We start from the raw sequence: 26,367 nt of genomic DNA on the forward strand, positions 1-26,367 counted from the left end.
AGCCCCTTTTGCCCGCAGGCTCTGGCCCTGGGAACTTTAGCCTTGGCGGTGACTGTGTTTCCCTCTCTCGGTTGGACGGTTGCCTTCTGACGGGACTTGGCTGCTGGGAAACCCAGGAGGTTCCCTTCGCTAACGAATTTGGCAAATTCACGGCGACTCCTAGCCTTGCCGGGGTCCGTAAGCCCCTGCCGGATGGTGCTGGCTTCTCTTTGCGTACCGGTCCGGTACCGCCGGGCCACCGCCCGTCCACGGTCCTTACGGCTGGCTCCAATAGGCCTCTCCTGCAGACGGTCACCACCGTCTGCCAACCTTGCTGATCCGTCCGGGCCACACACCTGGACCAACTTCAGGCTGCTTAACTGCCACTTTTCCTCCTTCCACTTTCACTTTCAAACTAATCTCTCTCCACTCCTCAACTCATCTGCCTGCTTTTTCCGCCTCCAGGACTGTGAACTCCTCGGTGGGCGGGGCCAACCGCCTGGCCCACCTCCTGGTGTGAACATCAGCCCCTGGAGGAAGGCAACAAGGGTCTTTGTCTGACTTCGGTGTGCCTGACCGGGAGTGTGGGGTGTGTTGGTGTTGTTCTGTGACGACCTGGCTTGTCCAGGGCGCCATATTCCCCCTTAGGAAAATGCAGACCGTCCACGGGCTGCCCGTCCATCACCGGTTTTATTTTCACAAACTGAAAAGATAAACGGTAAAACAGGTTACAATTGTAATAGCATCTTCCCACATCGGGAGGTACTTTACTTAAACGTTGCTAAACGGTAACGGCTTCTGCTCTCTCCCACCCAAGTAACCTGGCCCTGATGCTGCCCCTAAGCAAACAGGCAGCACCCCTTGATCCCAGTCCAGCACAAGTTACCCAAGCGGGTTCTGTCCTTTTCAGGGGACCCACGTCCATGGGGAGCCCCTGAAACCCCCAGAGGATCGCCACCGGTTGCGGTAGTGGCGGGCCTGGGCCATCACTTCCCTCCAGGCCCATTCTCCAAATCAGCCTCTCCGGAGGCGGTTACGGTAAAGCCATAAAACAACATTTTTATTTACATACCACAAGTTCGTGGTTGCCCTGCCAGTTCTCGGGCTTGTCTGTAGTAGTTCCTACGCAGTAGTTTGTAAAGGGGTCCCAACGGGGACCATTTGCTGGCAACGACCGGTGCAAATCAAGGCTTCAATCAGGTGAATCTTCGGTTAATCATTCACTTATCATTCATTTTCAACTTTTAACGGTACTTTCAACACTGGTGGTCCCAACGGGGGACAATTGCAACGGGACTCCGCTGCCATCACTCTGATTCTTCGGCATCGGTCGGGGGAGGGGGCGCGGTACACACTCGGGCCTCCTGGCTGCCCCTCAGCTTGGCATCCAGCGCAAACCACCCCCTCTCCCCGCAGTGTCGGGTGTACTGCACCAGGTCTCCCGGCATCAGGTTGAGGCCTGGGTGCTCCTCCGGCAGGTGAGCATTAACATCCCACCGGGCTATAAAGACTTCGACCTCCAGGCCCGGCTCATATATAAAGCCATAGCCCCGGCGGACATCAAACCGCCTCACCTGCCCTTCATACATGGGGCCCCGGACACGGAAGGTCGCTTGACGGAGGCTCTCTTTCTCCCGGATCATACGGGCCACCAACTCTACCTTCTTCCTCTCTCTCTCAGCAATCTCTGGGCCCAGCGGTGTCGGTTCCCTGTCTCAATATGGAGCTGCTGCGAGCTCCAGCGCACAGGTCGGGCCCCGCGAGACCTTCTGGACACTGCCCACCACTGGCAATCTGGGTGGAAGGTCCCACGGTGACTTGGCCTGGGGCGCTGCCCTGCAGTGGCAACCCGGCTCAACCTCAGCCGAGGTGTGGGGGATGGGCACAGGGGTCCTCTTCCGCTGGGCCTCCTGCACGGAGCGGCCTGTCGGCTCCGGCTCGGAGGAAGTTTCTGGGGATGCCTCCAGCTCAGGCTTCTGCACCTTCCAGGGTAGCGATTCTGGTCGGTCACGAGCTCCGGCTACAGGCCGATCCGCCTGGGCGGACATGCGGGGTACCGCTACCGGTTGTGGGGGTAGCGGGCCTAGTGGCGGGGGCGCGGCGGCCAGTACGGGTAGCGGGGGAGGTAGCTGGGCGAGCGGGTGTGGACCGGGTCCCTCGGCCACGATGACCGACCCACTAGGGGCACAGGGGCGTGAGTCACTCACCCTCCCTTCCAAAGCTCCCTCTTCCTCGCGTCTCCGTACGGTCGCTACAACCTCCTCCATGTCGGCCTCCCATTCCTCCAAGAGGAGCTGCAGCTTGACCTGCAGCCGTTGTTGGAGCTGCGCGGTCCGGATCTCCACCCACGCCGCGGTTCCAGGCGCGGGGGCTACGGTGCTGCGGGACGGCATGAAAATGGCTCTGGCAGCCTCTTCCAGGAACCAGCAACAAGATGGCCGCAGGGTCCTGGCGTCCCTGCTTTTATAGCCGCGGACTACATGCGGCCAGACGCCATCAGTCCCCCTTAGTCTCTTTCCAGCTCCAAATCTACAGGGGCGGGGCTTTGGCCTTCGCACCTCCACTACTCGAGGAGACGCTTGAGCGGGAATTTTTCGCGCCCAAGATGGCGGCTTCTCCAATTTTTCGGCTGGACACCTCCGACGGTAACAAGGCGCACCTCTACCAGACAGCAGAGCGGTAAGATCCTGTTCGTGACGCCAAGTTGTCGCGGGCGGAGGAGGGGACGCTGCGCTCTCCCACTGCTCGGGTCCGGCTGCTGCTGCTGCTCGGTGGTGGCTCGAGCGGTGGGCCGGATCCCGGGGACTCGAGCGGCGTTCCTCGCCCATGAGTGAAAAGGGTGGGGATTGATTGTGGGGATTGGATATTGTCCGTGACGCCACCCACGGTTGTGGTGATATTGGTGACACCACCGCTGCTCTGGACGGGGATCCCGGGAGCGATGACAGGGAGCAGCCTGGATGTTAGTTCTCCCCTCCGTGGGTAGGGGGGTTGGTTGTCCCGGGGCCCGGTGAGGGGGTAGGGATGGATGGCAGGCGGGTTACGGGGCCTGGCGAGGTGCAGGGTCGCGGGGGCAGCGCTGTGCCGCACGGCACGGTGGTACTCACTCAGCCAATGATGAGGACACAGTTCTCGGTAAAACACACGGATGGATGGACGGGTCCCACAGACGGCTGCGGTGTTTCTCCTCCCGGCAGGTTGATGGTGACTGCCTTTCCCTGCACCTGTGTAACGTGTACGGTTCCAATGGGTTCCCACCGGTAACCCGCTCCCCAGCTTGGATGGGTGCTGAAGGAGCCCCTTTTGCCCGCAGGCTCTGGCCCTGGGAACTTTAGCCTTGGCGGTGACTGTGTTTCCCTCTCTCGGTTGGACGGTTGCCTTCTGACGGGACTTGGCTGCTGGGAAACCCAGGAGGTTCCCTTCGCTAACGAATTTGGCAAATTCACGGCGACTCCTAGCCTTGCCGGGGTCCGTAAGCCCCTGCCGGATGGTGCTGGCTTCTCTTTGCGTACCGGTCCGGTACCGCCGGGCCACCGCCCGTCCACGGTCCTTACGGCTGGCTCCAATAGGCCTCTCCTGCAGACGGTCACCACCGTCTGCCAACCTTGCTGATCCGTCCGGGCCACACACCTGGACCAACTTCAGGCTGCTTAACTGCCACTTTTCCTCCTTCCACTTTCACTTCCAAACTAATCTCTCTCCACTCCTCAACTCATCTGCCTGCTTTTTCCGCCTCCAGGACTGTGAACTCCTCGGTGGGCGGGGCCAACCGCCTGGCCCACCCCCTGGTGTGAACATCAGCCCCTGGAGGAAGGCAACAAGGGTTTTTGTCTGACTTCGGTGTGCCTGACCGGGAGTGTGGGGTGTGTTGGTGTTGTTCTGTGACGACCTGGCTTGTCCAGGGCGCCACACATTTTTTAATTATTTTTTGCTTGTCTGAGAATCCAGCTTCACATAGCTGAATAGGCTATTTGTATCTGTTAAAACTACATTTCCCAGCAGCACTAACTTCACAGTGTTGCAAGCACTCTGCCCTGTCCTGCATCCTCCAGGAAAGCCTCACCTCTCTGAGTTATCATCAAGCTAATGTATGGGTAGAATTCACCTTATGCTTCTGTGCACTCTCTGATCCTGTACAATGCCCTGCCTGACCAATGTTTTCTTCTAACAACTATATCAGTATAGCTGCTTGTGTGTTTTTATATAACAGTTAGCTGCATCCTAGCAGAGCTCAGTGCTCCTGCACGCCTCAACATAGAAGCTTTTAAATACTAGTCAGTGAAGAGCTGAGCTGTATTGCCTGCTAGTTACAAATCAGTGATGTGAAACTGCAAAAGCTGCTCTTTTGATGCATATGGCAGAGGATTATCTTGTGCAATATTCATCAATAGAGCAGCGTTTGCAGTTTCACACCACTAATCTGTCTACAGCAGGCAACTAAAGGTGGTGTCACACATAGCGACGCAGCAGCGATCACGACCAGAGATCTGACCTTATCAGGATCGCTGCTGCGTCATTACATGGTCGCTGGTGAGCTGTCAAAGAGGCAGATCTCACCAGCGACCAGTGACCAGCCCCCAGCCAGCAGTGACGTGTGGAAGCGTAACTAAGGTAAATATTAGGTAACCAAGGAAAGCACTTCTCTTGGTTACCCGATATTTACCTTAGTTACTAGCGTCCGCCGCTCTAACGCTGCCAGTGCAGGCTCCCTGTTCCCTGCACTCCTAGCCAGAGTACACATCGGGTTAATTACCCGATGTGTACTCCAGCTACATGTGCAGGGAGCAGGGAGCCAACACTGGCAGCGTGAGAGCACACCGCTTAGCGCTGGCTCCCTGTACTCCTAGCCAGAGTACACATTGGGCTAATTACCCGATGTGTAGTCCGGCTACGTATGCAGGGAGCAGGGAGCCGGTACTGGCAGCGTGAGAGCGGCGGACGCTAGTAACTAATGTAAATATCGGGTAACCAAGGAAAGGGCTTCTTGGTTACCCGATGTTTACCGTGGTTACAGCTTACCGCAGGCTGCTAGACGACGGCTCCATGCTCCCTGCTCGCTTCAATTCGTCGCTCTCTCGCTGTCACACACAGCGATTTGTGCGTCACAGCGGGAGAGCGACGACGAAAAAATGGTCCAGGACATTCAGCAACGACCGGCGGCTTCACAGCAGGGGCCAGGTCATTGCTGGATGTCACACACAGCGACAGCGACGGGACGTCGCTGCTACGTCACGGAAAATGGTGACTTAGCAGCGACGTCGTTGTCGTCGTTGCTATGTGTGACACCACCTTAAGACAGTTATACTGATGTAGGTATAAGAAGATAAGATTGTCCAGGCAGGGGACTATACAAGAGCAGAGAGTGTTCACAAGAATAGAGTGTGTACTAAAGGTACAATTTTCTGACAATGTCAGTAGAGGAGGCAGAGTAGAGCTATGCTGGAAGGAAGCCAGATGAGAGTACCTGCATAGCTAGTGCATGATCATCCAGGACTACTGGAACTATAGAATGGTCCAAATGGCAACTTGAGAGTAGTTAGAGCTTGCAGGGACATCCTTTTTTTAGGGGGATGTAAATTTATGTCTCATAAATCTTATTCTAATTATTATTATCATTGATGTTATGTTATGCTAGATAAGCAATCATACAGTAAATTCTTTAAAAAGAACCTGGAGTCACTGAATAATTTTAGATTGATGAAAAGCAATTAGGAGATGAGATAACTTGGAACATTTACAATTAAATATTTACGTGATTTAACTTTACCATCTGTCAATTTTACACCATATCTGTCGTGGTTAGCTCACTCACAGCCACTCATTGCCAAAGTGTAAAATGCATTTGACTATAGAAACAACAGAACACACAGCCAGAGCTGAGACTAGTCTGGTGTCTCCCCTGCCCGGCTATTCCCAGCAATGATTGAAGTGATTGATAGGTGCCTCCCTGTGTACAGGCAAGTGAGAGACCTGTCTATCCAGAGCTTTCTCTGGCAAAAGCCCCCAGGCCAGATATTCAAGGTACGTTTTTTCTAAAATTCTAGAGTTTTCCAGAGATTGTTATACCTGGCTGCAATTATGGAGCCAGGTTATGATGCATGCTGCCTGTGGTTTGGTCAGAATTAATTGTCTGGTAGGTTCCCTTTCAAATCAACCTCTAGAAAACATACTCATAGCCGATTTACCGGTTTACGTAAATTTTCTTTCATGCAGTTTGTGATATCTGTGTTGCTCTAAAGCCTGCTTTACACGGTACGACCGATTGTGCGATTTCACAATCGATCGTACCCGCCCCCGTCCTTTTTGCGTCACGGGCAAATCGCTGCCCGTGTCGCACAAAGTCAGTAACCCCCGTCACACATACTTACCTCTCGTGCGACCTCGCTGTGGGAGGCGAACGTCCACTTCCTGGAGTGGGAGGGACGTTCGGCGTCACAGCGACGTCACACGGCCGCCGGCCAATGGAAGCGGAGGGACGGAGATGAGCGGGATGTAAACATCCCGCCCACCTCCTTCCTTCCACATAGAGCCGGCGGCGGGCCGCGGGAGGCAGGTGAGTTGCTCACCGTTCCCGTGGTGTCACACGGAGCGGCGTGTGCTACCACGGAAACGATGGTCAACTAAATCAACCGATATTATGGAACCTAACGAGCAGTACCCGACTCACGATTTGTGAGCGATACTGCGTCGCTAGGAGGTGTCACACAGGCCGGCATCGCCAGCGATGCCGGATGTGCGTCACAAAAACCGTGACCCCGACGATCTATCGCACGATAGATTGCCTGGTGTAAAGCAGCCTTAAGACTAAGCATAAACTGAAGGTAAAACATTGAAGAACAACTTTATTAAATGTTTGGTTAAAGGGCTATTCCATTTTAGAAAATGATGCATACAGGTAGGATATGCCTTCACTTGGTTACCAATGCAGGTCCAGGGGTTAGATCCTGAAAAGAGCAAATGTTGTTTCCTCAAAAGGATCTACATGTAGCCAGCCCAATCCACATCCAATTTGCTGTAGAGCTGGTTCCTGGGCAGATACAATATAAAGAAAAGGAAAACCTAGGCTACCTCTTCATTTTTAGGATGTTGAGGGTCTCAAAGAACACAGCCCCACCAACCATAATGTGGCGTGCTATTACTTTTTAAAATAGGAATACCCCTTCATAATTTTTGGAGTTCTTTACTCAAAATCTCTTTCCCTGTACTATTGCCATGGTACACAATTTGGTTATTTTCAATAGAATGTCCCTGATTCTGATTCTTCTGGTAATTTGCAGTAAAGTTTTTAACATATTATTAGTGAGTGAAAAATAAGTTTACCTTTCAGATTTTTTTTCTTACCAGTGCTGACCTGACAGGAATGGTGGACAAAATCTCTTTCTGAAGACGATCCTGTTGATAACAGCTCTGACACAGGGTCAAAGACAAGGTTGCAGTACTTCACCTGTCACAGATAGAAAAACTCATGAGCAAGAGACTAAAACGAAGATTTTTTTTTTCAGCCACTAAACATGTTGGCTACAAGCATTACTGTGATTGGCCGGCTGCAGTTGTATGTGTTCAGTAGTTATATTGTGTTTTCAGCTAGCACCTGTTCACACCTGTTGAATGTGTGGGTTAGTTTTTTTGATATATTTGTAGTGAATCTGTGGCGCCCCAGGACCTGGTCGCCACAACAGCATTGCCCCTCCAAAGGGTTAATGCTGAGCCTGGAGGTAATTGGGAGGTCCATTGGCCAGTAAGTTTAACATCCAACGCAGTTTCTCCCTCAGGCCAGCAGGGGGAGCTCTGAACCTGGAGTTCCCGGGAGCATTCCTTAAATCTGACCTGAGGGAGGGGTTAGTGGTCAGTCTGTAGAGAGAAGTCAGAGCAAGCAGACGCAGAGTAGTGCTGTCCTGTGGAACTGGGGCCTAGAGCTGGAGCAGCTTGGCCCAGTGAAGCAGGAGGAGCAGAGAGGCACAGAAGAGACTCGGACATCGGAGTCTGTGGCCACCAGGGCCTAAAATACTCCCTGGTAGCCGAATCCGAAGGGCAGGAGAGCTGCAAGCACCTGACCCATAAACAGCCCGAAGGTACAGCTGCAGCATCAGGGCCCGGTGTGGACTCCAGCAGAGAAGCACCAGAGAGGGCCTGCACAGCCTACCACAGAGGGAAAGGGACGTACCACCGGTCCCAGCAGCAAGAGGGCCATTGCTAAATTCAGAGAGCAGGGTCCTATCACAGTAAGGAAAAGAACAGGAGTAGGCCTCATACTCATCTGGCCAAAACGACATCTCAGTTACCTCCAGGCCGGCCGGAGCCCTCTACCACCTGTAACGGTCTCCCAGGACTAACCGTTTGTGAAGTAAAAGAGGAGAAGGTAAAGAGACTGTTGTTTGTGCCTGTTTCTTTCATTGCCTGTCGGCCCTGCACCGTGTTATCCACACAACACCATAGACTCTCACGAACACCAACAGTGTCCCCGGCGAACCGCTCCACCTGTGGGGAGCAGTACCACCATTGCTGCCATATCATCACCCCGGAGGCCTCACACAGCAGTGGCGGCTTAATAGCCGCAAACCACAGGTGGCGTCACGAAATAAAAACTTTAATTACTCCCAAGTCACCAGCCATATTTAACTAACATCCACCAGGGCCACGGAGTCGGGCCCCGCCACCACTGACGACCCCTAGACTAGTCCGGCCCGGCACCGGGTGTCCCATAGCCCTGGGGTAGGCGAGTCAAATTTGGCGTCACGAACAGGATTTCGTGCCCGGTCCCACCGGGTACTGTGCACCTGCAGAAACTGTGCTTAAAAGACTGTGTTACTGTTTGAAAACTGCCGCCGCCATTAGCCTCGCTGAGCGCAGGAAGAAGGGGGGCGTGCCCGAAAAAGAGCGCGAAGGGAGCGCGCCATCAGAGCGAAGGGTCGTTAACCCCGCGCTACCCGGAAGAGATTTTGAAAAGTGAACGGAGCCTGGTAAGGTTCACTAAGGGGGAGGAAGATGTCCGACACAGAGGGAGAGCAGGTGGCTGTAGTAGCTCAAGACGCAGCAGGACTGGCCGATGTAATCCCAGTCGCCGTCGCCCCAGCCCCCGCTGCAGCGCCGGTAATGCCGATCACAATGCCATACATCCCGGGAGCAGAATGGCTGCCGCAGTACTCCGGGGAGTCACATACCCTGAGCGACTTCAGAGAAAGGCTGCATAGCTTGTTTAGAGTGTATCCGCTGACTGAGAGCCAGAAGTTGGGCATATTAATGGGGCAGCTAGCCGGCGCAGCCCAGCGTGAAGTGAAGTCCTGGCCTGATACAGATAAAGGGACAGCAACCCAGATACTGGCCAAGTTAAAGAGTACTTTTGACACCCGCACCGCAGCAGAAATAAAGATGAGATTCTTTGGGTGCAAACAACGGGCCACAGACAGCATAAGGGACTATGCCTTAGGCGGGCTTTGCACACTGCGACATCGCAGGTGCGATGTCGGTGGGGTCAAATTGAAAGTGACGCACATCCGGCATCGCATGCGACATCGCAGTGTGTAAAGCCTGGATGATATGATTAACGAGCTTAAAAGCGTCGTAATCGTATCATCGGTACAGCATCGGCGTAATTCATAATTACGCCGACGCGATGGTCCGATGTTGTTCCTCGCTCCTGCGGCAGCACACATCGCTGTGTGTGAAGCCGCAGGACCGAGGAACATCTCCTACCGGCGTCACCGCGGCTTCCGTAGGATATGCGGAAGGAAGGAGGTGGGCAGGATGTTTACATCCTGCTCATCTCCGCCTCTCCGCTCCGATTGGCCGCCTGCCGTGTGACGTCGCAGTGACGCCGTACGACCCACCCCCTTAACAAGGAGGCGGGTCGCCGGCCACAGGGACGTCGCACGGCAGGTGAGTGTGTGTGTGAAGCTGCCATAGCGATAATTTTCGCTACGCCAGCTATCACCACATATCGCTGCTGCGACGGGGGCGGGCACTATCGCACTCGGCATCGCAGCATCGGCCTGCGATGTCGCAGTGTGCAAAGTGCCCCTTAAACTTGCAGAAGACCCTGAAAGCAATTAAACAGGTGGACCCAGAGAGTGTACGTGAAGAAGACAAACTCCTAACTGAGCAGTTCATAGAAGGGCTCCTGTCAGATGCCCACAGGACCCAGCTGCGTATCATGGTCCTGCAGAACCCTACTCTGGACTTTGCAAAGTTTAAGGACCAGGCCATCCGGGTACTGAGAGAATCTACACCGAATGACCCAGTACCCCTCCGGCCTCTTGCTTTCACGTACCCAGGGGTGGTGCCTGAAACACGAGCCGCTGCAGGGGCTGAGGCGCAGTCCCTGGATAAGGATCCCGCTGCAGAGCTCAGACAGCAGGTCCAGGAGCTGACCAAGACTGTAGCTGCCCTTGCCAAGACCGTGCAGTCTCTACAAGTGACCCCATCGCCTGCAAGAATCGAGTTGGCCTCCAGCCCAGATGACGTCCCATGGATGCGACAGAGGAGGATTCCGCCGACCCGAGGAAAAGACACAGACCGGTATGATTCAACGGGACAACCGATCTGCCACCGCTGCAGCCAGGCGGGCCATATTGCAAGACACTGTCCTTTAAATGGGCCGAACCTGGGGCCAGGAGCCAACCCCCAGGTGTAAGGAAGCCCGGCTCAAACCCCAGTCGCAGCAAGTATGTGGGAGGACGCCCGGTCCTTCCTATTGTGCTGGATGGGATCCCTTTGAATGCCCTCCTGGATACGGGGTCCCAGGTAACAACCATCCCTTATAAACTGTACAAAAGATATTGGGCTGATTCAGACATTGACCATGGCTCAGATGATGATTTAACAATTGTGGCCAGTAATGGTCAGCCCTTGCCTCAAATTGGGTACAAGGAAGTAACCATTAAAGTGGGGCGGGTAGAATTGCCGTGTCAGGGGATGATAATTGTAGATATTGATCGCAAGGAATCTAACCCACTGCTAACCATTGGTACAAATGTGATGGAAAATTGTATTGCCGAAGTGATAATTTTGTTGCAGCAGGCGTCTGAAACTGCCAGCTCCGGGCAGCAGCATGCCCTACAGAGGGAAATCCGAGCCCGGATGAGGAGGCAGCAGGTAGAGCTGGCCGGAGGAGAAATTGGCAGTGTGAGGGTAAGTGACCCCCTCCCCATTGCAATACCCCCAAGAAGTGAAATGTTGATATAGTGTCGGGCAGCAATAGGCCTCAAGGGTCAAGATTACCAGGCCTTGGTAGAACCGGTGTATTCAGACAGCAGGCCTGGAGTCCTGATAGCCAGAGGGGTAGCAGACGTCCGCAAGGGAAGAGTGCCCGTCCGTGTCCTGAATTGTGGGGAGGAGGAAGCCAAATTGCCACGGTACGCCACTGTAGCAAAACTGTACACTGTCAGCAGGGCCGTATTTGCCACTAGGCACCCGTGGTCCCGTGCCTAGGGCGGCACGTTGCGGGGGGCGGCACTTTCTGACAGCAAAAAAAAAAAAAAAATATATACATTTTTTTTTTTTTTTTTTTTTACATCCCCGCCCCCCGTCCCTCCCTCCGTTACACTCGGCTGTGTTCCGGGGAGGGGGGGGTTGGGAGGGAGGAGAGGCGCACTTCTGCTGTCTATTTAAATACATGGCGGGCGCCAGGCATAGTGAGCTGACTAACCCCGGAAGTTCCATGGCCTGCACTTCCGGGGTCAGAGGCGCGTGGGCGCGACAACACGCCGCGGAGGAGGACGCGTCTGCAGCTGCAGCAAGCCAGAAGAGGAGCCAGCCAGAGCAGGGCGGCGGGCACCGGAGCAGGTAAGGCAGAGCCTAGAATGTATGGGCACCTTACAGGTTAGTTGATGATCATTGCGAATTGCGATGCCTCTTTTTGTCCACTGTAATCATGCAAGGGGAGGCAGGGGGGAGAGAGGCTGAGGCTGGGGGAGGCTGGGAAGAGAGGGAGGCTGGGAAGAGAGAGAGGCTGGGGGGAGGCTGGGAAGAGAGAGAGGCTGGGGGGAGGCTGGGAAGAGAGAGAGGCTGGGGGGAGGCTGGGAAGAGAGAGAGAGGCTGGGAAGAGAGAGGCTGAGGGGAGGCTGGGAAGAGAGAGAGAGGCTGAGGCTGGGAAGAGAGAGAGAGACTGAGACTGGGGGGAGGCTGGGAAGAGAGAGGCTGAGGCTGGGGGGAGGCTGGGAAGAGAGAGAGGCTGAGGCTGGGGGGAGGCTGGGAAGAGAGAGAGGCTGGGAAGAGAAAGAGGCTGAGGCTGGGGGGAGTCTGGGAAGAGAGAGAGAGAGAGGCTGAGGCTGGGAAGAGAGAGAGGCTTAGGCTGGGGGGAGGCTGGGAAGAGAGAGAGGCTGAGAAGAGAGGCTGAGGCTGGGGGGAGAGAGGCTGAGGCTGGGGGGGAGGCTGTGGGGAGAGAGAGGCTAAGGCTGGGGGGGAGGCTGGGGGGAGAGAGAGGCTGGGGGGAGAGAGAGGCTGAGGCTGGGGGGAGAGAGAGGCTGAAGCTGGGGGGGAGGCTGGGAGAAGAGAGGCTGATTCTGGGGGAGGCTGGGAGGGGGAGGCTGATGCTGAGGGAGGCTGATGCTGAGGGAGGCTGATGCTGGGGGAGGCTGGGAGGGGGAGGGGGAGGCTTGGAGGAGGGAAGCTGATGCTGAGGGAGACTTGGAGGAGGGAGGCTGAGGGAGGAGGGAGGCTGAGGCTGGGGGAGGCTGGGAGGAGGGAGGCTGAGGCTGGGGGAGGCTGATGCTGGGGGAGGCTGGGAGGAGAGAGGCTGATGCTGGGGGAGGCTGGGAGGGGGAAGGTGAGGCTTGGAGGAGGGAGGCTGATGCTGAGGGAGGCTGGGAGGAGGGAGGCTGATGCTGGGGGAAGCTGGGAGGGTGAGGCTTGGAGGAGGGAAGCTGATTCTGAGGGAGGCTTGGAGGAGGGAGGCTGATGCTGAGGGAGGAGGGAGGCTGATGCTGGGGGACGCTGGGAGGGGGAAGGCTGATGCTGGGGGAGGCTGGGAGGAGGGAGGCTGATGCTGGGGGAGGCTGGGAGGAAGAAGGCTGATGCTGGGGGAGGCTGGGAGGAGGCAGGCTGATGCTGGGGGAGGTTGGGAGGAGGGAGGCTGATGCTTGGGGAGGTTGGGAGGAGGGAGGCTGAGGCTGGGGGAGGCTGGGAGGCTGAGGCTGGGGGAGGCTTGGAGGAGGGAGGATGATGCTGAGGGAGGCTGGGAGGAGGGAGGCTGATGCTGGGGGAAGCTGGGAGGGTGAGGCTTGGAGGAGGGAAGCTGATGCTGAGGGAGGCTTGGAGGAGGGAGGCTGATGCTGAGGGAGGAGGGAGGCTGATGCTGGGGGAGACTGGGAGGAGGAAGGCTGATGCTGGAGGAGGCTGGGAGGAGGGAGGCTGATGCTGGGGGAGGCTGGGAGGAGGGAGGCTGATGCTGGGGGAGGCTGGGAGGAGGGAGGCTGATGCTGGGGGAGGTTGGGAGGAGGGAGGCTGATGCTTGGGGAGGTTGGGAGGAGGGAGGCTGAGGCTGGGGGAGGCTGGGAGGAGGGAAGCTGATGCTGGGGGAGGCTGGGAGGGGGAGGGGGAGGCTTGGAGGAGGGAGGCTGATGAGGAGGGAGGCTGATGCTGAGGGAGGCTGATGCTGGGGGAGGCTGGGAGAAGGGAGGCTGATGCTGGGGGAGGCTAGGAGGAGGGAGGCTGATGCTGGGGGAGGCTGGGAGGAGGGAGGCTGATGCTGGGGGAGGCTAGGAGGAGGTAGGCTGATGCTGGGGGAAGCTGGGAGGAGGGAGGCTGATGCTGTGGGAGGCTGGGAGGAGAGAGGCTGATGCTGGGGGAGGCTGGGAGGAGAGAGGCTGATGCTGGGGGAAGCGGGAGGCTGATGCTGGGGGAGGCTGGGAGGAGAGAGGCTGATGCTGGGGGAGGCTGGGAGGCGGGAGGCTGATGCTGGGGGAGGCTGATGCTAAGGGAGGCTGGGAGGAGGGTGGTTGATGCTGGGGGAGGCTGGGAGGAGGGTGGCTGATGCTGGGGGAGGCTGGGTGGAGGGTGGCTGATGCTGGGGGAGGCTGGGAAGAGGGTGGCTGATGCTGGGGGAGGCTGGGAAGAGGGTGGCTGATGCTGGGGGAGGCTGGGAAGAGGGTGGCTGATGCTGGGGGAGGCTGGGAAGAGGGTGGCTGATGCTGGGGGAGGCTGGAAAGAGGGTGGCTTATGCTGGGGGAGGCTGGGAAGAGGGTGGCTGATGCTGGGGGAGGCTGGGAAGAGGGTGGCTGATGCTGGGGGAGGCTGGGAAGGGGGTGGCTGATGCTGGGGGAGGCTGGGAAGAGGGTGGCTGATGCTGGGGGAGGCTGGGAAGAGGGTGGCTGATGCTGGGGGAGGCTGGGAAGAGGGAGGCTGATGCTGGGGGAGGCTGGGAGGAGGGAGGCTGATACTGGGGGAAGCTGGGAGCAGGGAGGCTGATGCTGGGAGGAGAGAGGCTGATGCTGGGGGAGGCTGGAGGGGGAGGCTTGGAGGAGGGAGGCTGATGCTCAGGGAGGCTGGGAGGCTGATGCTGGGGGAGGCTTGGAGGAGGGGGGTTGGGAGGAGGGAGGCTGATGCTGGGGGAGGCTGGGAGGAGGGAGGCTGATGCTGGGGGAGGCTGGGAGGAGGGAGGCTGATGCTGGGGGAAGCTGGGAGCAGGGAGGCTGATGCTGGGGGAGGCTGGGAGGAGAGAGGCTGATGCTGGAGGAGGCTCATGCTGGGGGAGGCTGGGAGGAGAGAGGCTGATGCTGGAGGAGGCTCATGCTGGGGGAGGCTGGGAGGAGAGAGGCTGATGCTGGGGTAAGCTGGGAGCAGGGAGGCTGATGCTGAGGGAGGCTGGGGGGAGAGAGGCTGATGCTGGGGAGGCTGGGGGGAGAGAGGCTGATGCAGGGGGAGAGGCTGCTGCTGGAGGCGGGGGGAGAGAGGCTGCTGCTGGGGGAATGGGAGAGAGGGGCCAATGCTAGAGACAGAGGACAAGGGTTGAGGGATAGAGCAATGACACTATCGATGGGGGGGAGTGTAAGGACTCAGAATAAGAGGGGGGCAGCATTGGGAGCTCATTATGGAGAAGGGGCAGCATGTGTGGGCTCAGTTTTGAGTGGAACAATGTAGGGGGAGTCAATATCAAGAGTGGGGTAGTGTGTGTGTGTGTGTGTGGGTCTCAGCATAAGCGCTAGTGTGGTGGTCTTAGTATGATGAGTGGGGCAGCATGGAGGTGTCATTATGGAAAAGAGGAAGGCAGCATTAGGAGCTCATGGAGAGGGGCAGCATGCACGGGACACTGTGAGGAGGGAGCGGCATGCATGGGACACTGTGAGGAGGGGGCAGCATGCAAGGGACACTGTGAGGGGGGCAGCATGCATGGGACATTGTGAGGAGGGGGTAGCATGCATGGGACACTGTCAGGAGGGGGCAGCATGCATGGGACACTGTCAGGAGGGGGCAGCATGCATGGGACACTGTCAGGAGGGGGCAGCATGCATGGGACACTGTGAGGAGGGAGCAGCATGCATGGGACACTGAGGAGGGGGCAGCATGCATGGGACACTGTGAGGAGGGGGCAGCATGCATGGGACACTGAGGAGGGGGCAGCATGCATGGGACATTGTGAGGAGGGGGCAGCATGCATGGGACATTGTGAGGAGGGGGCAGCATGCATGGGACACTGTGAGGAGGGGGCAGCATGCATGGGACACTGTGAGGAGGGGGCAGCATGCATGGGACACTGTGAGGAGGGGGCAGCATGCATGGGACACTGTGAGGAGGGGGCAGCATGCATGGGACACTGTGAGGAGGGGGCAGCATGCATGGGACACTGTGAGGAGGGGGCAGCATCCATGGGACACTGAGGAGGGGGCAGCATGCATGGGACACTGTGAGGAGGGGGCAGCATGCATGGGACACTGTGAGGAGAGGGCAGCATGCATGGGACACTGTGAGGAGGGGGCAGCATGCATGGGACACTGTGAGGAGGGGGCAGCATGCATGGGACACTGTGAGGAGGGAACAGCATGCATGGGACACTTTGAGGAGGGGGCAGCATGCATGGGACACTGTGAGGAGGGGGCAGCATGCATGGGACACTGTGAGGAGGGGGCAGCATGCATGGGACACTGTGAGGAGGGAGCAGCATGCATGGGACATTTTGAGGAGGGGGCAGCATGCATGGGACACTGTGAGGAGGGGGCAGCATGCATGGGACACTGTGAGGAGGGGGCAGCATGCATGGGACACTGTGAGGAGGGGGCAGCATGCATGGGACACTGTGAGGAGGGGGAAGCATGCATGGGACACTGAGGAGGGGGCAGCATGCATGGGACACTGTGAGGAGGGGGCAGCATGCATGGGACACTGTGAGGAGGGGGCAGCATACATGGGACACTGTGAGGAGGGGGCAGCATGCATGGGACACTGTGAGGAGGGGGCAGCATGCATGGGACACTGTGAGGAGGGGGCAGCATGCATGGGACATTGTGAGGAGGGGGAAGCATGCATGGGACACTGTGAGGAGGGGGCAGCATGCATGGGACACTGTGAGGAGGGGGCAGCATGCATGGGACACTGTGAGGAGGGGGCAGCATGCATGGGACACTGTGAGGAGGGGGCAGCATGCATGGGACACTGTGAGGAGGGGGCAGCATGCATGGGACACTGTGAGGAGGGGGCAGCATCCATGGGACACTGAGGAGGGGGCAGCATGCATGGGACACTGTGAGGAGGGGGCAGCATGCATGGGACACTGTGAGGAGAGGGCAGCATGCATGGGACACTGTGAGGAGGGGGCAGCATGCATGGGACACTGTGAGGAGGGGGCAGCATGCATGGGACACTGTGAGGAGGGAACAGCATGCATGGGACACTGTGAGGAGGGGGCAGCATGCATGGGACACTGTGAGGAGGGGGCAGCATGCATGGGACACTGTGAGGAGGGGGCAGCATGCATGGGACACTGTGAGGAGGGAGCAGCATGCATGGGACATTTTGAGGAGGGGGCAGCATGCATGGGACACTGTGAGGAGGGGGCAGCATGCATGGGACACTGTGAGGAGGGGGCAGCATGCATGGGACACTGTGAGGAGGGGGCAGCATGCATGGGACACTGTGAGGAGGGGGAAGCATGCATGGGACACTGAGGAGGGGGCAGCATGCATGGGACACTGTGAGGAGGGGGCAGCATGCATGGGACACTGTGAGGAGGGGGCAGCATACATGGGACACTGTGAGGAGGGGGCAGCATGCATGGGACACTGTGAGGAGGGGGCAGCATGCATGGGACACTGTGAGGAGGGGGCAGCATGCATGGGACATTGTGAGGAGGGGGAAGCATGCATGGGACACTGTGAGGAGGGGGCAGCATGCATGGGACATTGTGAGGAGTGGGCAGCATGCATGGGACATTGTGAGGAGGGGGCAGCATTCATAAGACATTGTGAGGAGGGGGAAGCATGCATGGGACACTGTGAGGAGGGGGCAGCATGCATGGGACACTGTGAGGAGGGGGCAGCATGCATGGGACACTGTGAGGAGGGGGCAGCATGCATGGGACATTGTGAGGAGGGGGCAGCATGCATGGGACATTGTGAGGAGGGGGCAGCATGCATGGGACACTGAGGAGGGGGCAGCATGCATGGGACACTGTGAGGAGGGGGCAGCATGCATGGGACACTGTGAGGAGAGGGCAGCATGCATGGGACACTGTGAGGAGGGGGCAGCATGCATGGGACACTGTGAGGAGGGGGCAGCATGCATGGGACACTGTGAGGAGGGAACAGCATGCATGGGACACTGTGAGGAGGGGGCAGCATGCATGGGACACTGTGAGGAGGGGGCAGCATGCATGGGACACTGTGAGGAGGGGGCAGCATGCATGGGACACTGTGAGGAGGGAGCAGCATGCATGGGACATTTTGAGGAGGGGGCAGCATGCATGGGACACTGTGAGGAGGGGGCAGCATGCATGGGACACTGTGAGGAGGGGGCAGCATGCATGGGACACTGTGAGGAGGGGGCAGCATGCATGGGACACTGTGAGGAGGGGGAAGCATGCATGGGACACTGAGGAGGGGGCAGCATGCATGGGACACTGTGAGGAGGGGGCAGCATGCATGGGACACTGTGAGGAGGGGGCAGCATACATGGGACACTGTGAGGAGGGGGCAGCATGCATGGGACACTGTGAGGAGGGGGAAGCATGCATGGGACACTGTGAGGAGGGGGCAGCATGCATGGGACATTGTGAGGAGTGGGCAGCATGCATGGGACATTGTGAGGAGGGGGCAGCATTCATAAGACATTGTGAGGAGGGGGAAGCATGCATGGGACACTGTGAGGAGGGGGCAGCATGCATGGGACACTGTGAGGAGGGGGCAGCATGCATGGGACACTGTGAGGAGGGGGCAGCATGCATGGGACACTGTGAGGAGGGGGCAGCATGCATGGGACACTGTGAGGAGGGGGCAGCATGCATGGGACATTGTGAGGAGGGGGCAGCATGCATGGGACATTGTGAGGAGGGGGCAGCATGATGTGAGGACAATGTGCAGATCATATTTCAGAATTGAGGAAGGTGTGGTGGATATAATTTATAAGGGAGGGCAGTGTGTAGTTTATTAGGGGCAGTGTCACAGTCACAGTATATAAGTGGGGACGGTGTGGTGGAAATATTTTATACCCATGCTATGTTTTGATGTGCCCATGGTGATCCCCATTGGGGGGGGGTTAGTGCCCTTCGTTTCTCATTGATACTTTTTAAAGTGTTTTACAGAGTAGATCTGCCTTAAACAGATGTCGTGTGCGAAAACTCAGTTTTACGTTGTCAATAAGGGGCGCGACCACTTAAAGTGCCTAGGGCAGCATGAAGGCAAAATACAGCCCTGACTGTCAGTAACAATACCATGAAAGCAGTGGAACCCTTGATCCCGTCCGACCAGGCGGAAGACAATGGCTCCAAGGGACAGCTGGAAGACTGGTGCCAAAAATTACATGTGGGCACCGACTCCACCCCCTCACACCAAAAGTATGGGGTTTACCGGGTGGTACAGGAGTACGAGCGGGTCTTCAGCAAACACCCCCTAGATTTTGGGCAGGTAAAAGGGGTTAAACATCAAATCCCCACGGGTGATCATCATCCCATTAAAGAGAGATACCGCCCTGTACCCCCAGCACAGTATCAGCGTGCCAAAGAAATGTTACGGGTAATGAAGGAGGCTGGGGTTATCAGAGATAGTTGTAGCCCCTGGGCAGCTCCACTAGTGCTCGTAAAGAAAAAAGATGGCACAATGAGAATGTGCGTAGATTACAGACAAATTAACCGCATTACACATAAAGATGCTTATCCACTACCCAGAATAGAAGAGTCACTAACAGCCTTAAAATCAGCTAATTATTTCTCCACCCTTGATCTCACCAGTGGGTATTGGCAGGTTCCCGTGGCAGAGGCGGACAAGGAGAAGACTGCATTCACGACACCAATGGGTCTCTGCGAGTTCAATTGTATGCCGTTCGGGCTCTGCAATGCCCCAGGGACATTTCAGAGATTGATGGAGTGCTGCTTGGGCCATCACAACTTTGAAACCGTGCTATTGTACCTGGATGACGTCATAGTCTACTCCAAGACCTACGAAGACCACCTGAGGCACTTAGCAGAAGTGTTTGAGTCCTTGTCGGAGTCTGGCCTGAAGATAAAGCCATCCAAATGTCACCTCTTGAAGCCAAAGGTACAGTACCTGGGTCATGTGGTCAGCGCAGAAGGTGTGGCACCTGATCCGGAGAAAGTCACCGTAATCAAGAACTGGCCAAGACCCACCACGGTAAAGGAGGTGCGGCAGTTCCTTGGGCTGGTGGGCTACTACCGAAGGTTCATTGATGGTTTCACCAAGATAGCAGCGCCTCTTCAAGATCTCCTGGTGGGCCAGCCAAAGAAGGCTAAGAAGCAAAGCCCTCCATTTGAATGGAACAGTCAAATAGAAACATCTTTTGTCCGGCTGAAAGGGGCTCTCACGGGAGAAGAAATTCTGGCCTACCCTGACTACAGCCAGCCGTTTGTACTGTACACAGACGCCAGCAACGTGGGACTGGGAGCAGTTCTGTCCCAGGTGCAGGGAGGCCGGGAGAAGGTGATAGCTTACGCCAGTAGGAAGCTTCGTCCCACAGAAAGGAATCCAGAAAACTACAGTTCCTTCAAGCTGGAGTTCCTCGCTATTGTTTGGGCAGTGACTGAACGCTTCAAGGACTATCTGGCATCGGCCAAGTTCACCATCTTCACGGACAACAACCCGTTGACACATCTGGCACCAGCCAAGTTAGGTGCGTTGGAGCAGCGATGGATGGCCCGGCTGTCTAACTTTGACTTTACCATCAAGTACCGGGCTGGCAAGAAGAATAACAATGCTGATGCGCTGTCCAGAATGCCTCACTTACCCGAGTCTGGAGAAGACCTGGATGAACTCGAAGAGATAGAGTTACCGGCTTTCCATCACCAAGGTGTTTCCCAGTGTGAGCATGCTGTAGGAGTGAAGCGCTCGAGCCAGCACGAGGTCTCGGTCAACCCATTACTCCACCATAATTGGGAAGAGACACAGAACGGTGACCCGGCCGTGCGATTGGTCAAAGAAAAGCTAGCACAAGCTGAGACCCATCTCGGTCCAGACGCTGCAGAAGAAGCCCAGCAGCTGTGGAAGGAGAGGGGACGACTGTTCACCTACCAAGGCAAGCTATGCAAGAGATATGTCAACTGGCGAATGAATGAACTCGTCTGGCAGATAGTGGTCCAACAGAGGGATGCTCCAATGGTCCTAGCAGCTTACCATGATAAAGCAGGACACTTCGGGTGGAAGAAGTTGGAGACCCTACTCCGTGATCGGTTCTACTGGGTGCACATGAGAAAGACAGTCGAGAAGTGGTGCCGAGACTGTGGTCCGTGTAACCTGAGGCGGAAAGATGGTGCTAGCCAGAGGTCTCCCCTACAGCCAATTCTCACGAAGAAGCCCCTAGAGTTGGTGGCCCTGGACCACGTGAAGTTAACACCGAGCCTGTCAGGCTATGTTTACGCCCTCACCATTGTGGACCATTACTCTCGTTTCCTGGTAGTAGTGCCTGTGAAAGACCAGACAGCCAGAACAGCAGCGAAAGCGTTTCAGGCATACTTTTGTTGACCTCACGGTTACCCTGAAAGGGTACTGACTGATCAAGGTCCTGCATTCGAGGCAGAAGTGTTTCAAGAGTTCTGTAACATGTACGGCTGTAAGAAAATCAGAACAACACCGTACCACCCCCAAACCAATGGATTGTGCGAGAAGATGAAGCATGTGGTTATTGATATGCTCAAGACTCTACCTCTGGAAGAAAGAAACCAATGGCCAGAGAAGTTACCAGATCTGGTAGACCTGTATAACCATATCCCAGTAAATTCGACCAACTGCAGCCCTGCTTACCTGATGCGAGCAAGACCTGGCAAGTTACCTGTAGACTTGGAGATGGGAACTGTGTCACCTGAAGCAGTTCAAGAGATAGAAGATTGGGATACAGAGCGACAACAGCAGTACCGCAAAGTTCAGGAATGCGTAGAAAAGAGCCTGTCCCAAGCAAGAACGAGACAAGAACAGAACTACAATCAAACGGCCCCAGCAACTCCCTTAGCACCTGGAGAACAGGTCCTCAAGAAAAAGCGGAGGGCGCATAAATTAGATGATCAGTGGGAGAATGAACCCTACACCATTATTCCCTCCAACTTTGACAATAGTAAGGTATGCCTCAAAAGCAAGGATGAAGGCAAGACCTATCAAACACTTTCTAGAGACCGCCTGAAAGCGTGCCCTGAGCGGCGCAAAATCCAAAAAGAAGTAGAAGAAGTACAAGAAATTCCCCAAATTCAAGAAAAGGAGGAAGAGATGATCCAAACAATCCTCGGAAAATTCCCCAAAACTTGGACCCGAATCAATAACGCCATAGTGGTACCAGTCTTGACGTTCCCGCAGTTGGTCGAGCCAGAGACAGAAGAGGTTCCAGATCCACCTAAGGAACTGTCCGACCCAACACAAGATGACACGCCAGCAGTGGAACAGGAGAATCAACCCCCTGTCAGTGGTGAACCTGTCGTACCCTTGGCGACTCTCAGACCACGTAGGCAATCATCACGCATACCTATCAGGGTTAGGCCTACCCGTAGTGCTGAGGTAGCAGACACTACAAATAGTCAGGGACAAACACCAGAGTTACGCAGGTCCCAACGCAGCACTCGGGGACAGCCCCCTCCGAGGTATAGAGAGTAAAAAGAAAAAAGTACCTATTAGAATGTATATAGTTAAGTGAAAATGTCTTGTATGTAATGTTTTGTTTTAGGTGATTAAGTAAATGGACAATTGGGCCACTGGACTATGGGTGGCCAACACTCTAATTGTACATAGTTAGCACCAGTGTGCTCAGCACCCCTGAAGAAAAACCCGTCCGGAGTGCATAGAGTGGGGTCATCAATGCTCTGACGCACGCCCAGAGCCTACGTTGGGGGTTTTATCGTGGCGGGTCCCCCATGGAGCAGTGTAATGGACACCCGGCAGGGAGCCACACTGGACTCTTATAGTTGTTTAAGGTTGTAACATGTTATGTCTTGTTTTGTTTTCTTCAGTCCGGGAGAACTGAGTTTAACTAAGGGGGAGTGTGGCGCCCCAGGACCTGGTCGCCACAACAGCATTGCCCCTCCAAAGGGTTAATGCTGAGCCTGGAGGTAATTGGGAGGTCCATTGGCCAGTAAGTTTAACATCCAACGCAGTTTCTCCCTCAGGCCAGCTCGGGGAGCTCTGAACCTGGAGTCCCAGGGAGCATTCCTTAAATCTGACCTGAGGGAGGGGTTAGTGGTCAGTCTGTAGAGAGAAGTCAGAGCAAGCAGACGCAGAGTAGTGCTGTCCTGTGGAACTGGGGCCTAGAGCTGGAGCAGCTTGGCCCAGTGAAGCAGGAGGAGCAGAGAGGCACAGAAGAGACTCGGACATCGGAGTCTGTGGCCACCAGGGCCTAAAATACTCCCTGGTAGCCGAATCCGAAGGGCAGGAGAGCTGCAAGCACCTGGCCCATAAACAGCCGGAAGGTACAGCTGCAGCATCAGGGCCCGGTGTGGACTCCAGCAGAGAAGCACCAGAGAGGGCCTGCGCAGCCTACCACAGAGGGAAAGGGACGTACCACCGGTCCCAGCAGCAAGAGGGCCATTGCTAAATTCAGAGAGCAGGGTCCTATCACAGTAAGGAAAAGAACAGGAGTAGGCCTCATACTCATCTGGCCAAAACGACATCTCAGTTACCTCCAGGCCGGCCGGAGCCCTCTACCACCTGTAACGGTCTCCCAGGACTAACCGTTTGTGAAGTAAAATAGGAGAAGGTAAAGAGACTGTTGTTTGTGCCTGTTTCTTTCATTGCCTGTCGGCCCTGCACCGTGTTATCCACACAACCCCATAGACTCTCACGAGCACCAACAGTGTCCCCGGGGAACCGCTCCACCTGTGGGGAGCAGTACCACCATTGCTGCCATATCATCACCCCGGAGGCCTCACACAGCAGCGGCGGCTTAATAGCCGCAAACCACAAGTGGCGTCATGAAATAAAAACTTTAATTACTCCCAAGTCACCAGCCATATTTAACTGACACCCACCAGGGCTACGGAGTCGGGCCCCGCCACCACTGACGACCCCCGGACTAGTCCGGCCCGGTGTCCCATAGCCCTGGGGTGGGCGAGTCAAATCTCTTTCTGATTGAGTACTCCGCCCTGTAACCAGGCTGTGTTCATTCCCCTTTAGGCTAAGAACGCACTTTGCGTTCTCCTACTTGCAGTTCTAAACGCACGTTTTGGGCTTAATTGATTTGACCAAAGTTGCCTTTTTCAGAACTTTAGCGCTGAAAAAACATGCGTATTTACCGCGTTTTAGATGCGTTTACAGCGCTTTTTGCATGCTTTTTCACCTGCATTTTGACAGATGCGTTTTGAACATCAAGACACTGCTAAATAAAGTTTAAATAGTCAAACAAAATGAAAAAAAGAGAAAAAAAGGATCAAATCTATATTAATGGGAAAAATAATGAAAATAGATATATTTCATAAAATTATAGCGGTAATATACATTTTATCGCTAAAATAGCAATAAATGCATATTTTTCTTAAATTTAATTGTCGGATTATGTGTGTGTGTAAAGAGACATATCCAATCATTATTTTGATGTCCAAAAAGCATGCGTTTTGGTAGTCCAAAACGCATGTTTTCTGCACATAAAAAGCAGGTAAAACGCAGGAATTTGAAGGAATCTTGGTTTTTGCCATTTCTCATTGACTTCAATGTTAGCAAAACACACCCAAAATAGCAAAAACAACTGACATGCTGCTTCTTTGAACGCATGGTTTTTGCCACAAAATATGCAAATTAAACGCAGCGTTTAGAAACGCAAAGTGCGGTCTAGAAATCCCCATTTTCCATAGACTTTGCTGGAAAATCAAAACGCATGCCTTTTGGCATGAAAAAGGTGCTTCTCAAAACGGACCTAAAAAGCAGCTGAAACGCAGGTGAAAACACAAAGTGCGTTCTTAGCCTTATATCTGGAGCCTAGCTGCCCAGACATGGAGGTTTTTAACCCAGATAGAGGCATTTGAATTAGGTTAGTAAGATATCACCTTGCCATTGGTTACAGGGCTCACATGCATTGGCCAATACATAAGATAAATAGGTCTTTTTTCAAATATTCCCATAGCAGTAATGCAATACCATTCATTGTTAGCATTTTAGAGTGCAGCTGTATGTATTTTGTAGTTATGTGTATTCAGCTAGCACCTGTTCACACCTTTCACACCTGTTGAATGTGCAGATCAGTCTTTTTGATATACCTGTCAAAATAAAGTTAGGGCCACCTGCTGGCCATATAAAAATTATTGGTAAGGTACGGCTGCTGACCCTCTAAAAATTAGTAGTGATGGCCAGCGGCTGGCCTTCTAAAAATTATGAGTGAGGGCCCACTGCTGGCCCTACAACAATTATGAGTAAAGCATGGCTGTTGGCCCTCAAAATATTATGAGTGAGGGCCGTCTGCTGGCCTTCTAAAAACTGATTGACAGACTCCTGTTGGCCCTCTACCAATTGAGTGAGGGCTGCCTGCTGGCCTCCTAAAAATTATGAGTGAAAGTCAGCTAGTGGCCCTCCAATAATTCAATGAGGACTGCCTGCTGGCCTTCTAAAAATAATGAGTGAGGACTGCGTTTTGGTCCTTTAAAACTAACGACTAAGGACCGCCTGTTGACCCTCTAAAAATTATTAGTGAGTACCAGCTGTTGGCCCTCTAAAAAATTGAGTGAGGGCTCCCTGCTGGCCCTCTAAAAATTATGAATGAAAGTTAGCTACTGGCCCTCCAATAATTCAGTGAGTAGTACCTCCTTACCTTCTAAAAATAATAAGTGAGGGCTGTGTGTTGGCCCTCTAAAAATAATGCATGAGTGCCGGCTGCTGGCCCTTATGAGTGAGGGCTGGTTGCTAGCCCTGTAAAAATAAAGTGAGGACCAGCAGCTGATTGGTGGCCCAAAAAACAGTGAAGAAGCCTCAAGTTTAATATTGTCATAAAAGTATCGACTCAAGTAAAAAAGCAAAAAAGTGGACAGTAGAGGATTGGAAATGGGTGATTTGGAGCTATTAGATGAAAGACAATAGACTAGGCTCTGATGGGTGCAAATGGGTCTGGAAGAAACAAGGGAAAAAGGGGCTATTGGATGGAGAAATTGAAGAAACTGTCATGTTTGATGGAGGAAGCCTGATGATACGGTGATATTTCACAGCCAAGATGTTGGATACTTGATCAGGATTGATGGTGGTCTCAATGCTGAGCTATATGTGAATATTCTACAAGACAAATTACTTCTTACATTCAAGTACTATGGGAATGAAAAGGACAAAACTGTGTTGCAGCAGGACAACAACTTGAAGCATATCTCGAGATTGGCAAAAAATAGTTCAGTGACAGTGAAGTAGAGGTGCTTAATTGGCCCCCACAGTCCCCAGACCTCAACCCAATTGAACATTTGTAGGTAGAGTTAAAGAAGAATCTATGCATACTCAAGTGAGTCAACCAATATGCACCAACACTGAAAACCAGTAGAAGAGACCTGGGATCAGGTTTTGGTTGAGACATGCTTAAATCTGATTGAAAGCATGTCCAAAAGGATTTAGGCAGTGTGTAAAATCAAAGGTTGATTTACAAACTAATAACAAAATAATAAAAATTTAGACATTGTTACTCTTTTGCTGGTCAGTGTACATGTCCCACATCTCGGACACCTTCCTCATAAATATATCCACCATCCTGGTATATGTGTCTTCATCCTGAGCCCTTTTCTGGTAAATATGTCCATTATTCTGGTATATACTGTATATCTATAGATATATATCCTGATATATATGTCAACCA

The 26,367-nt window shown here is 54.5% G+C and overlaps 1 protein-coding gene across 1 annotated transcript in view; it reads right to left on the reverse strand.

The window, feature by feature from the left end:
* Positions 1 to 26,367, reverse strand: part of MFRP (membrane frizzled-related protein) — a 451,053-nt gene that overhangs the window by 294,859 nt on the left and 129,827 nt on the right. The window contains exon 3 of the mRNA XM_075327570.1: positions 7,300 to 7,423. Coding sequence (XP_075183685.1) covers positions 7,300 to 7,423 — 124 coding nt within the window. The remainder of the gene's footprint in view (positions 1 to 7,299; positions 7,424 to 26,367) is intronic.

This window comes from Anomaloglossus baeobatrachus, chromosome 11 (assembly GCF_048569485.1).
Source record: "Anomaloglossus baeobatrachus isolate aAnoBae1 chromosome 11, aAnoBae1.hap1, whole genome shotgun sequence".
Classification (NCBI taxonomy): Eukaryota; Metazoa; Chordata; class Amphibia; order Anura; family Aromobatidae; genus Anomaloglossus; species Anomaloglossus baeobatrachus.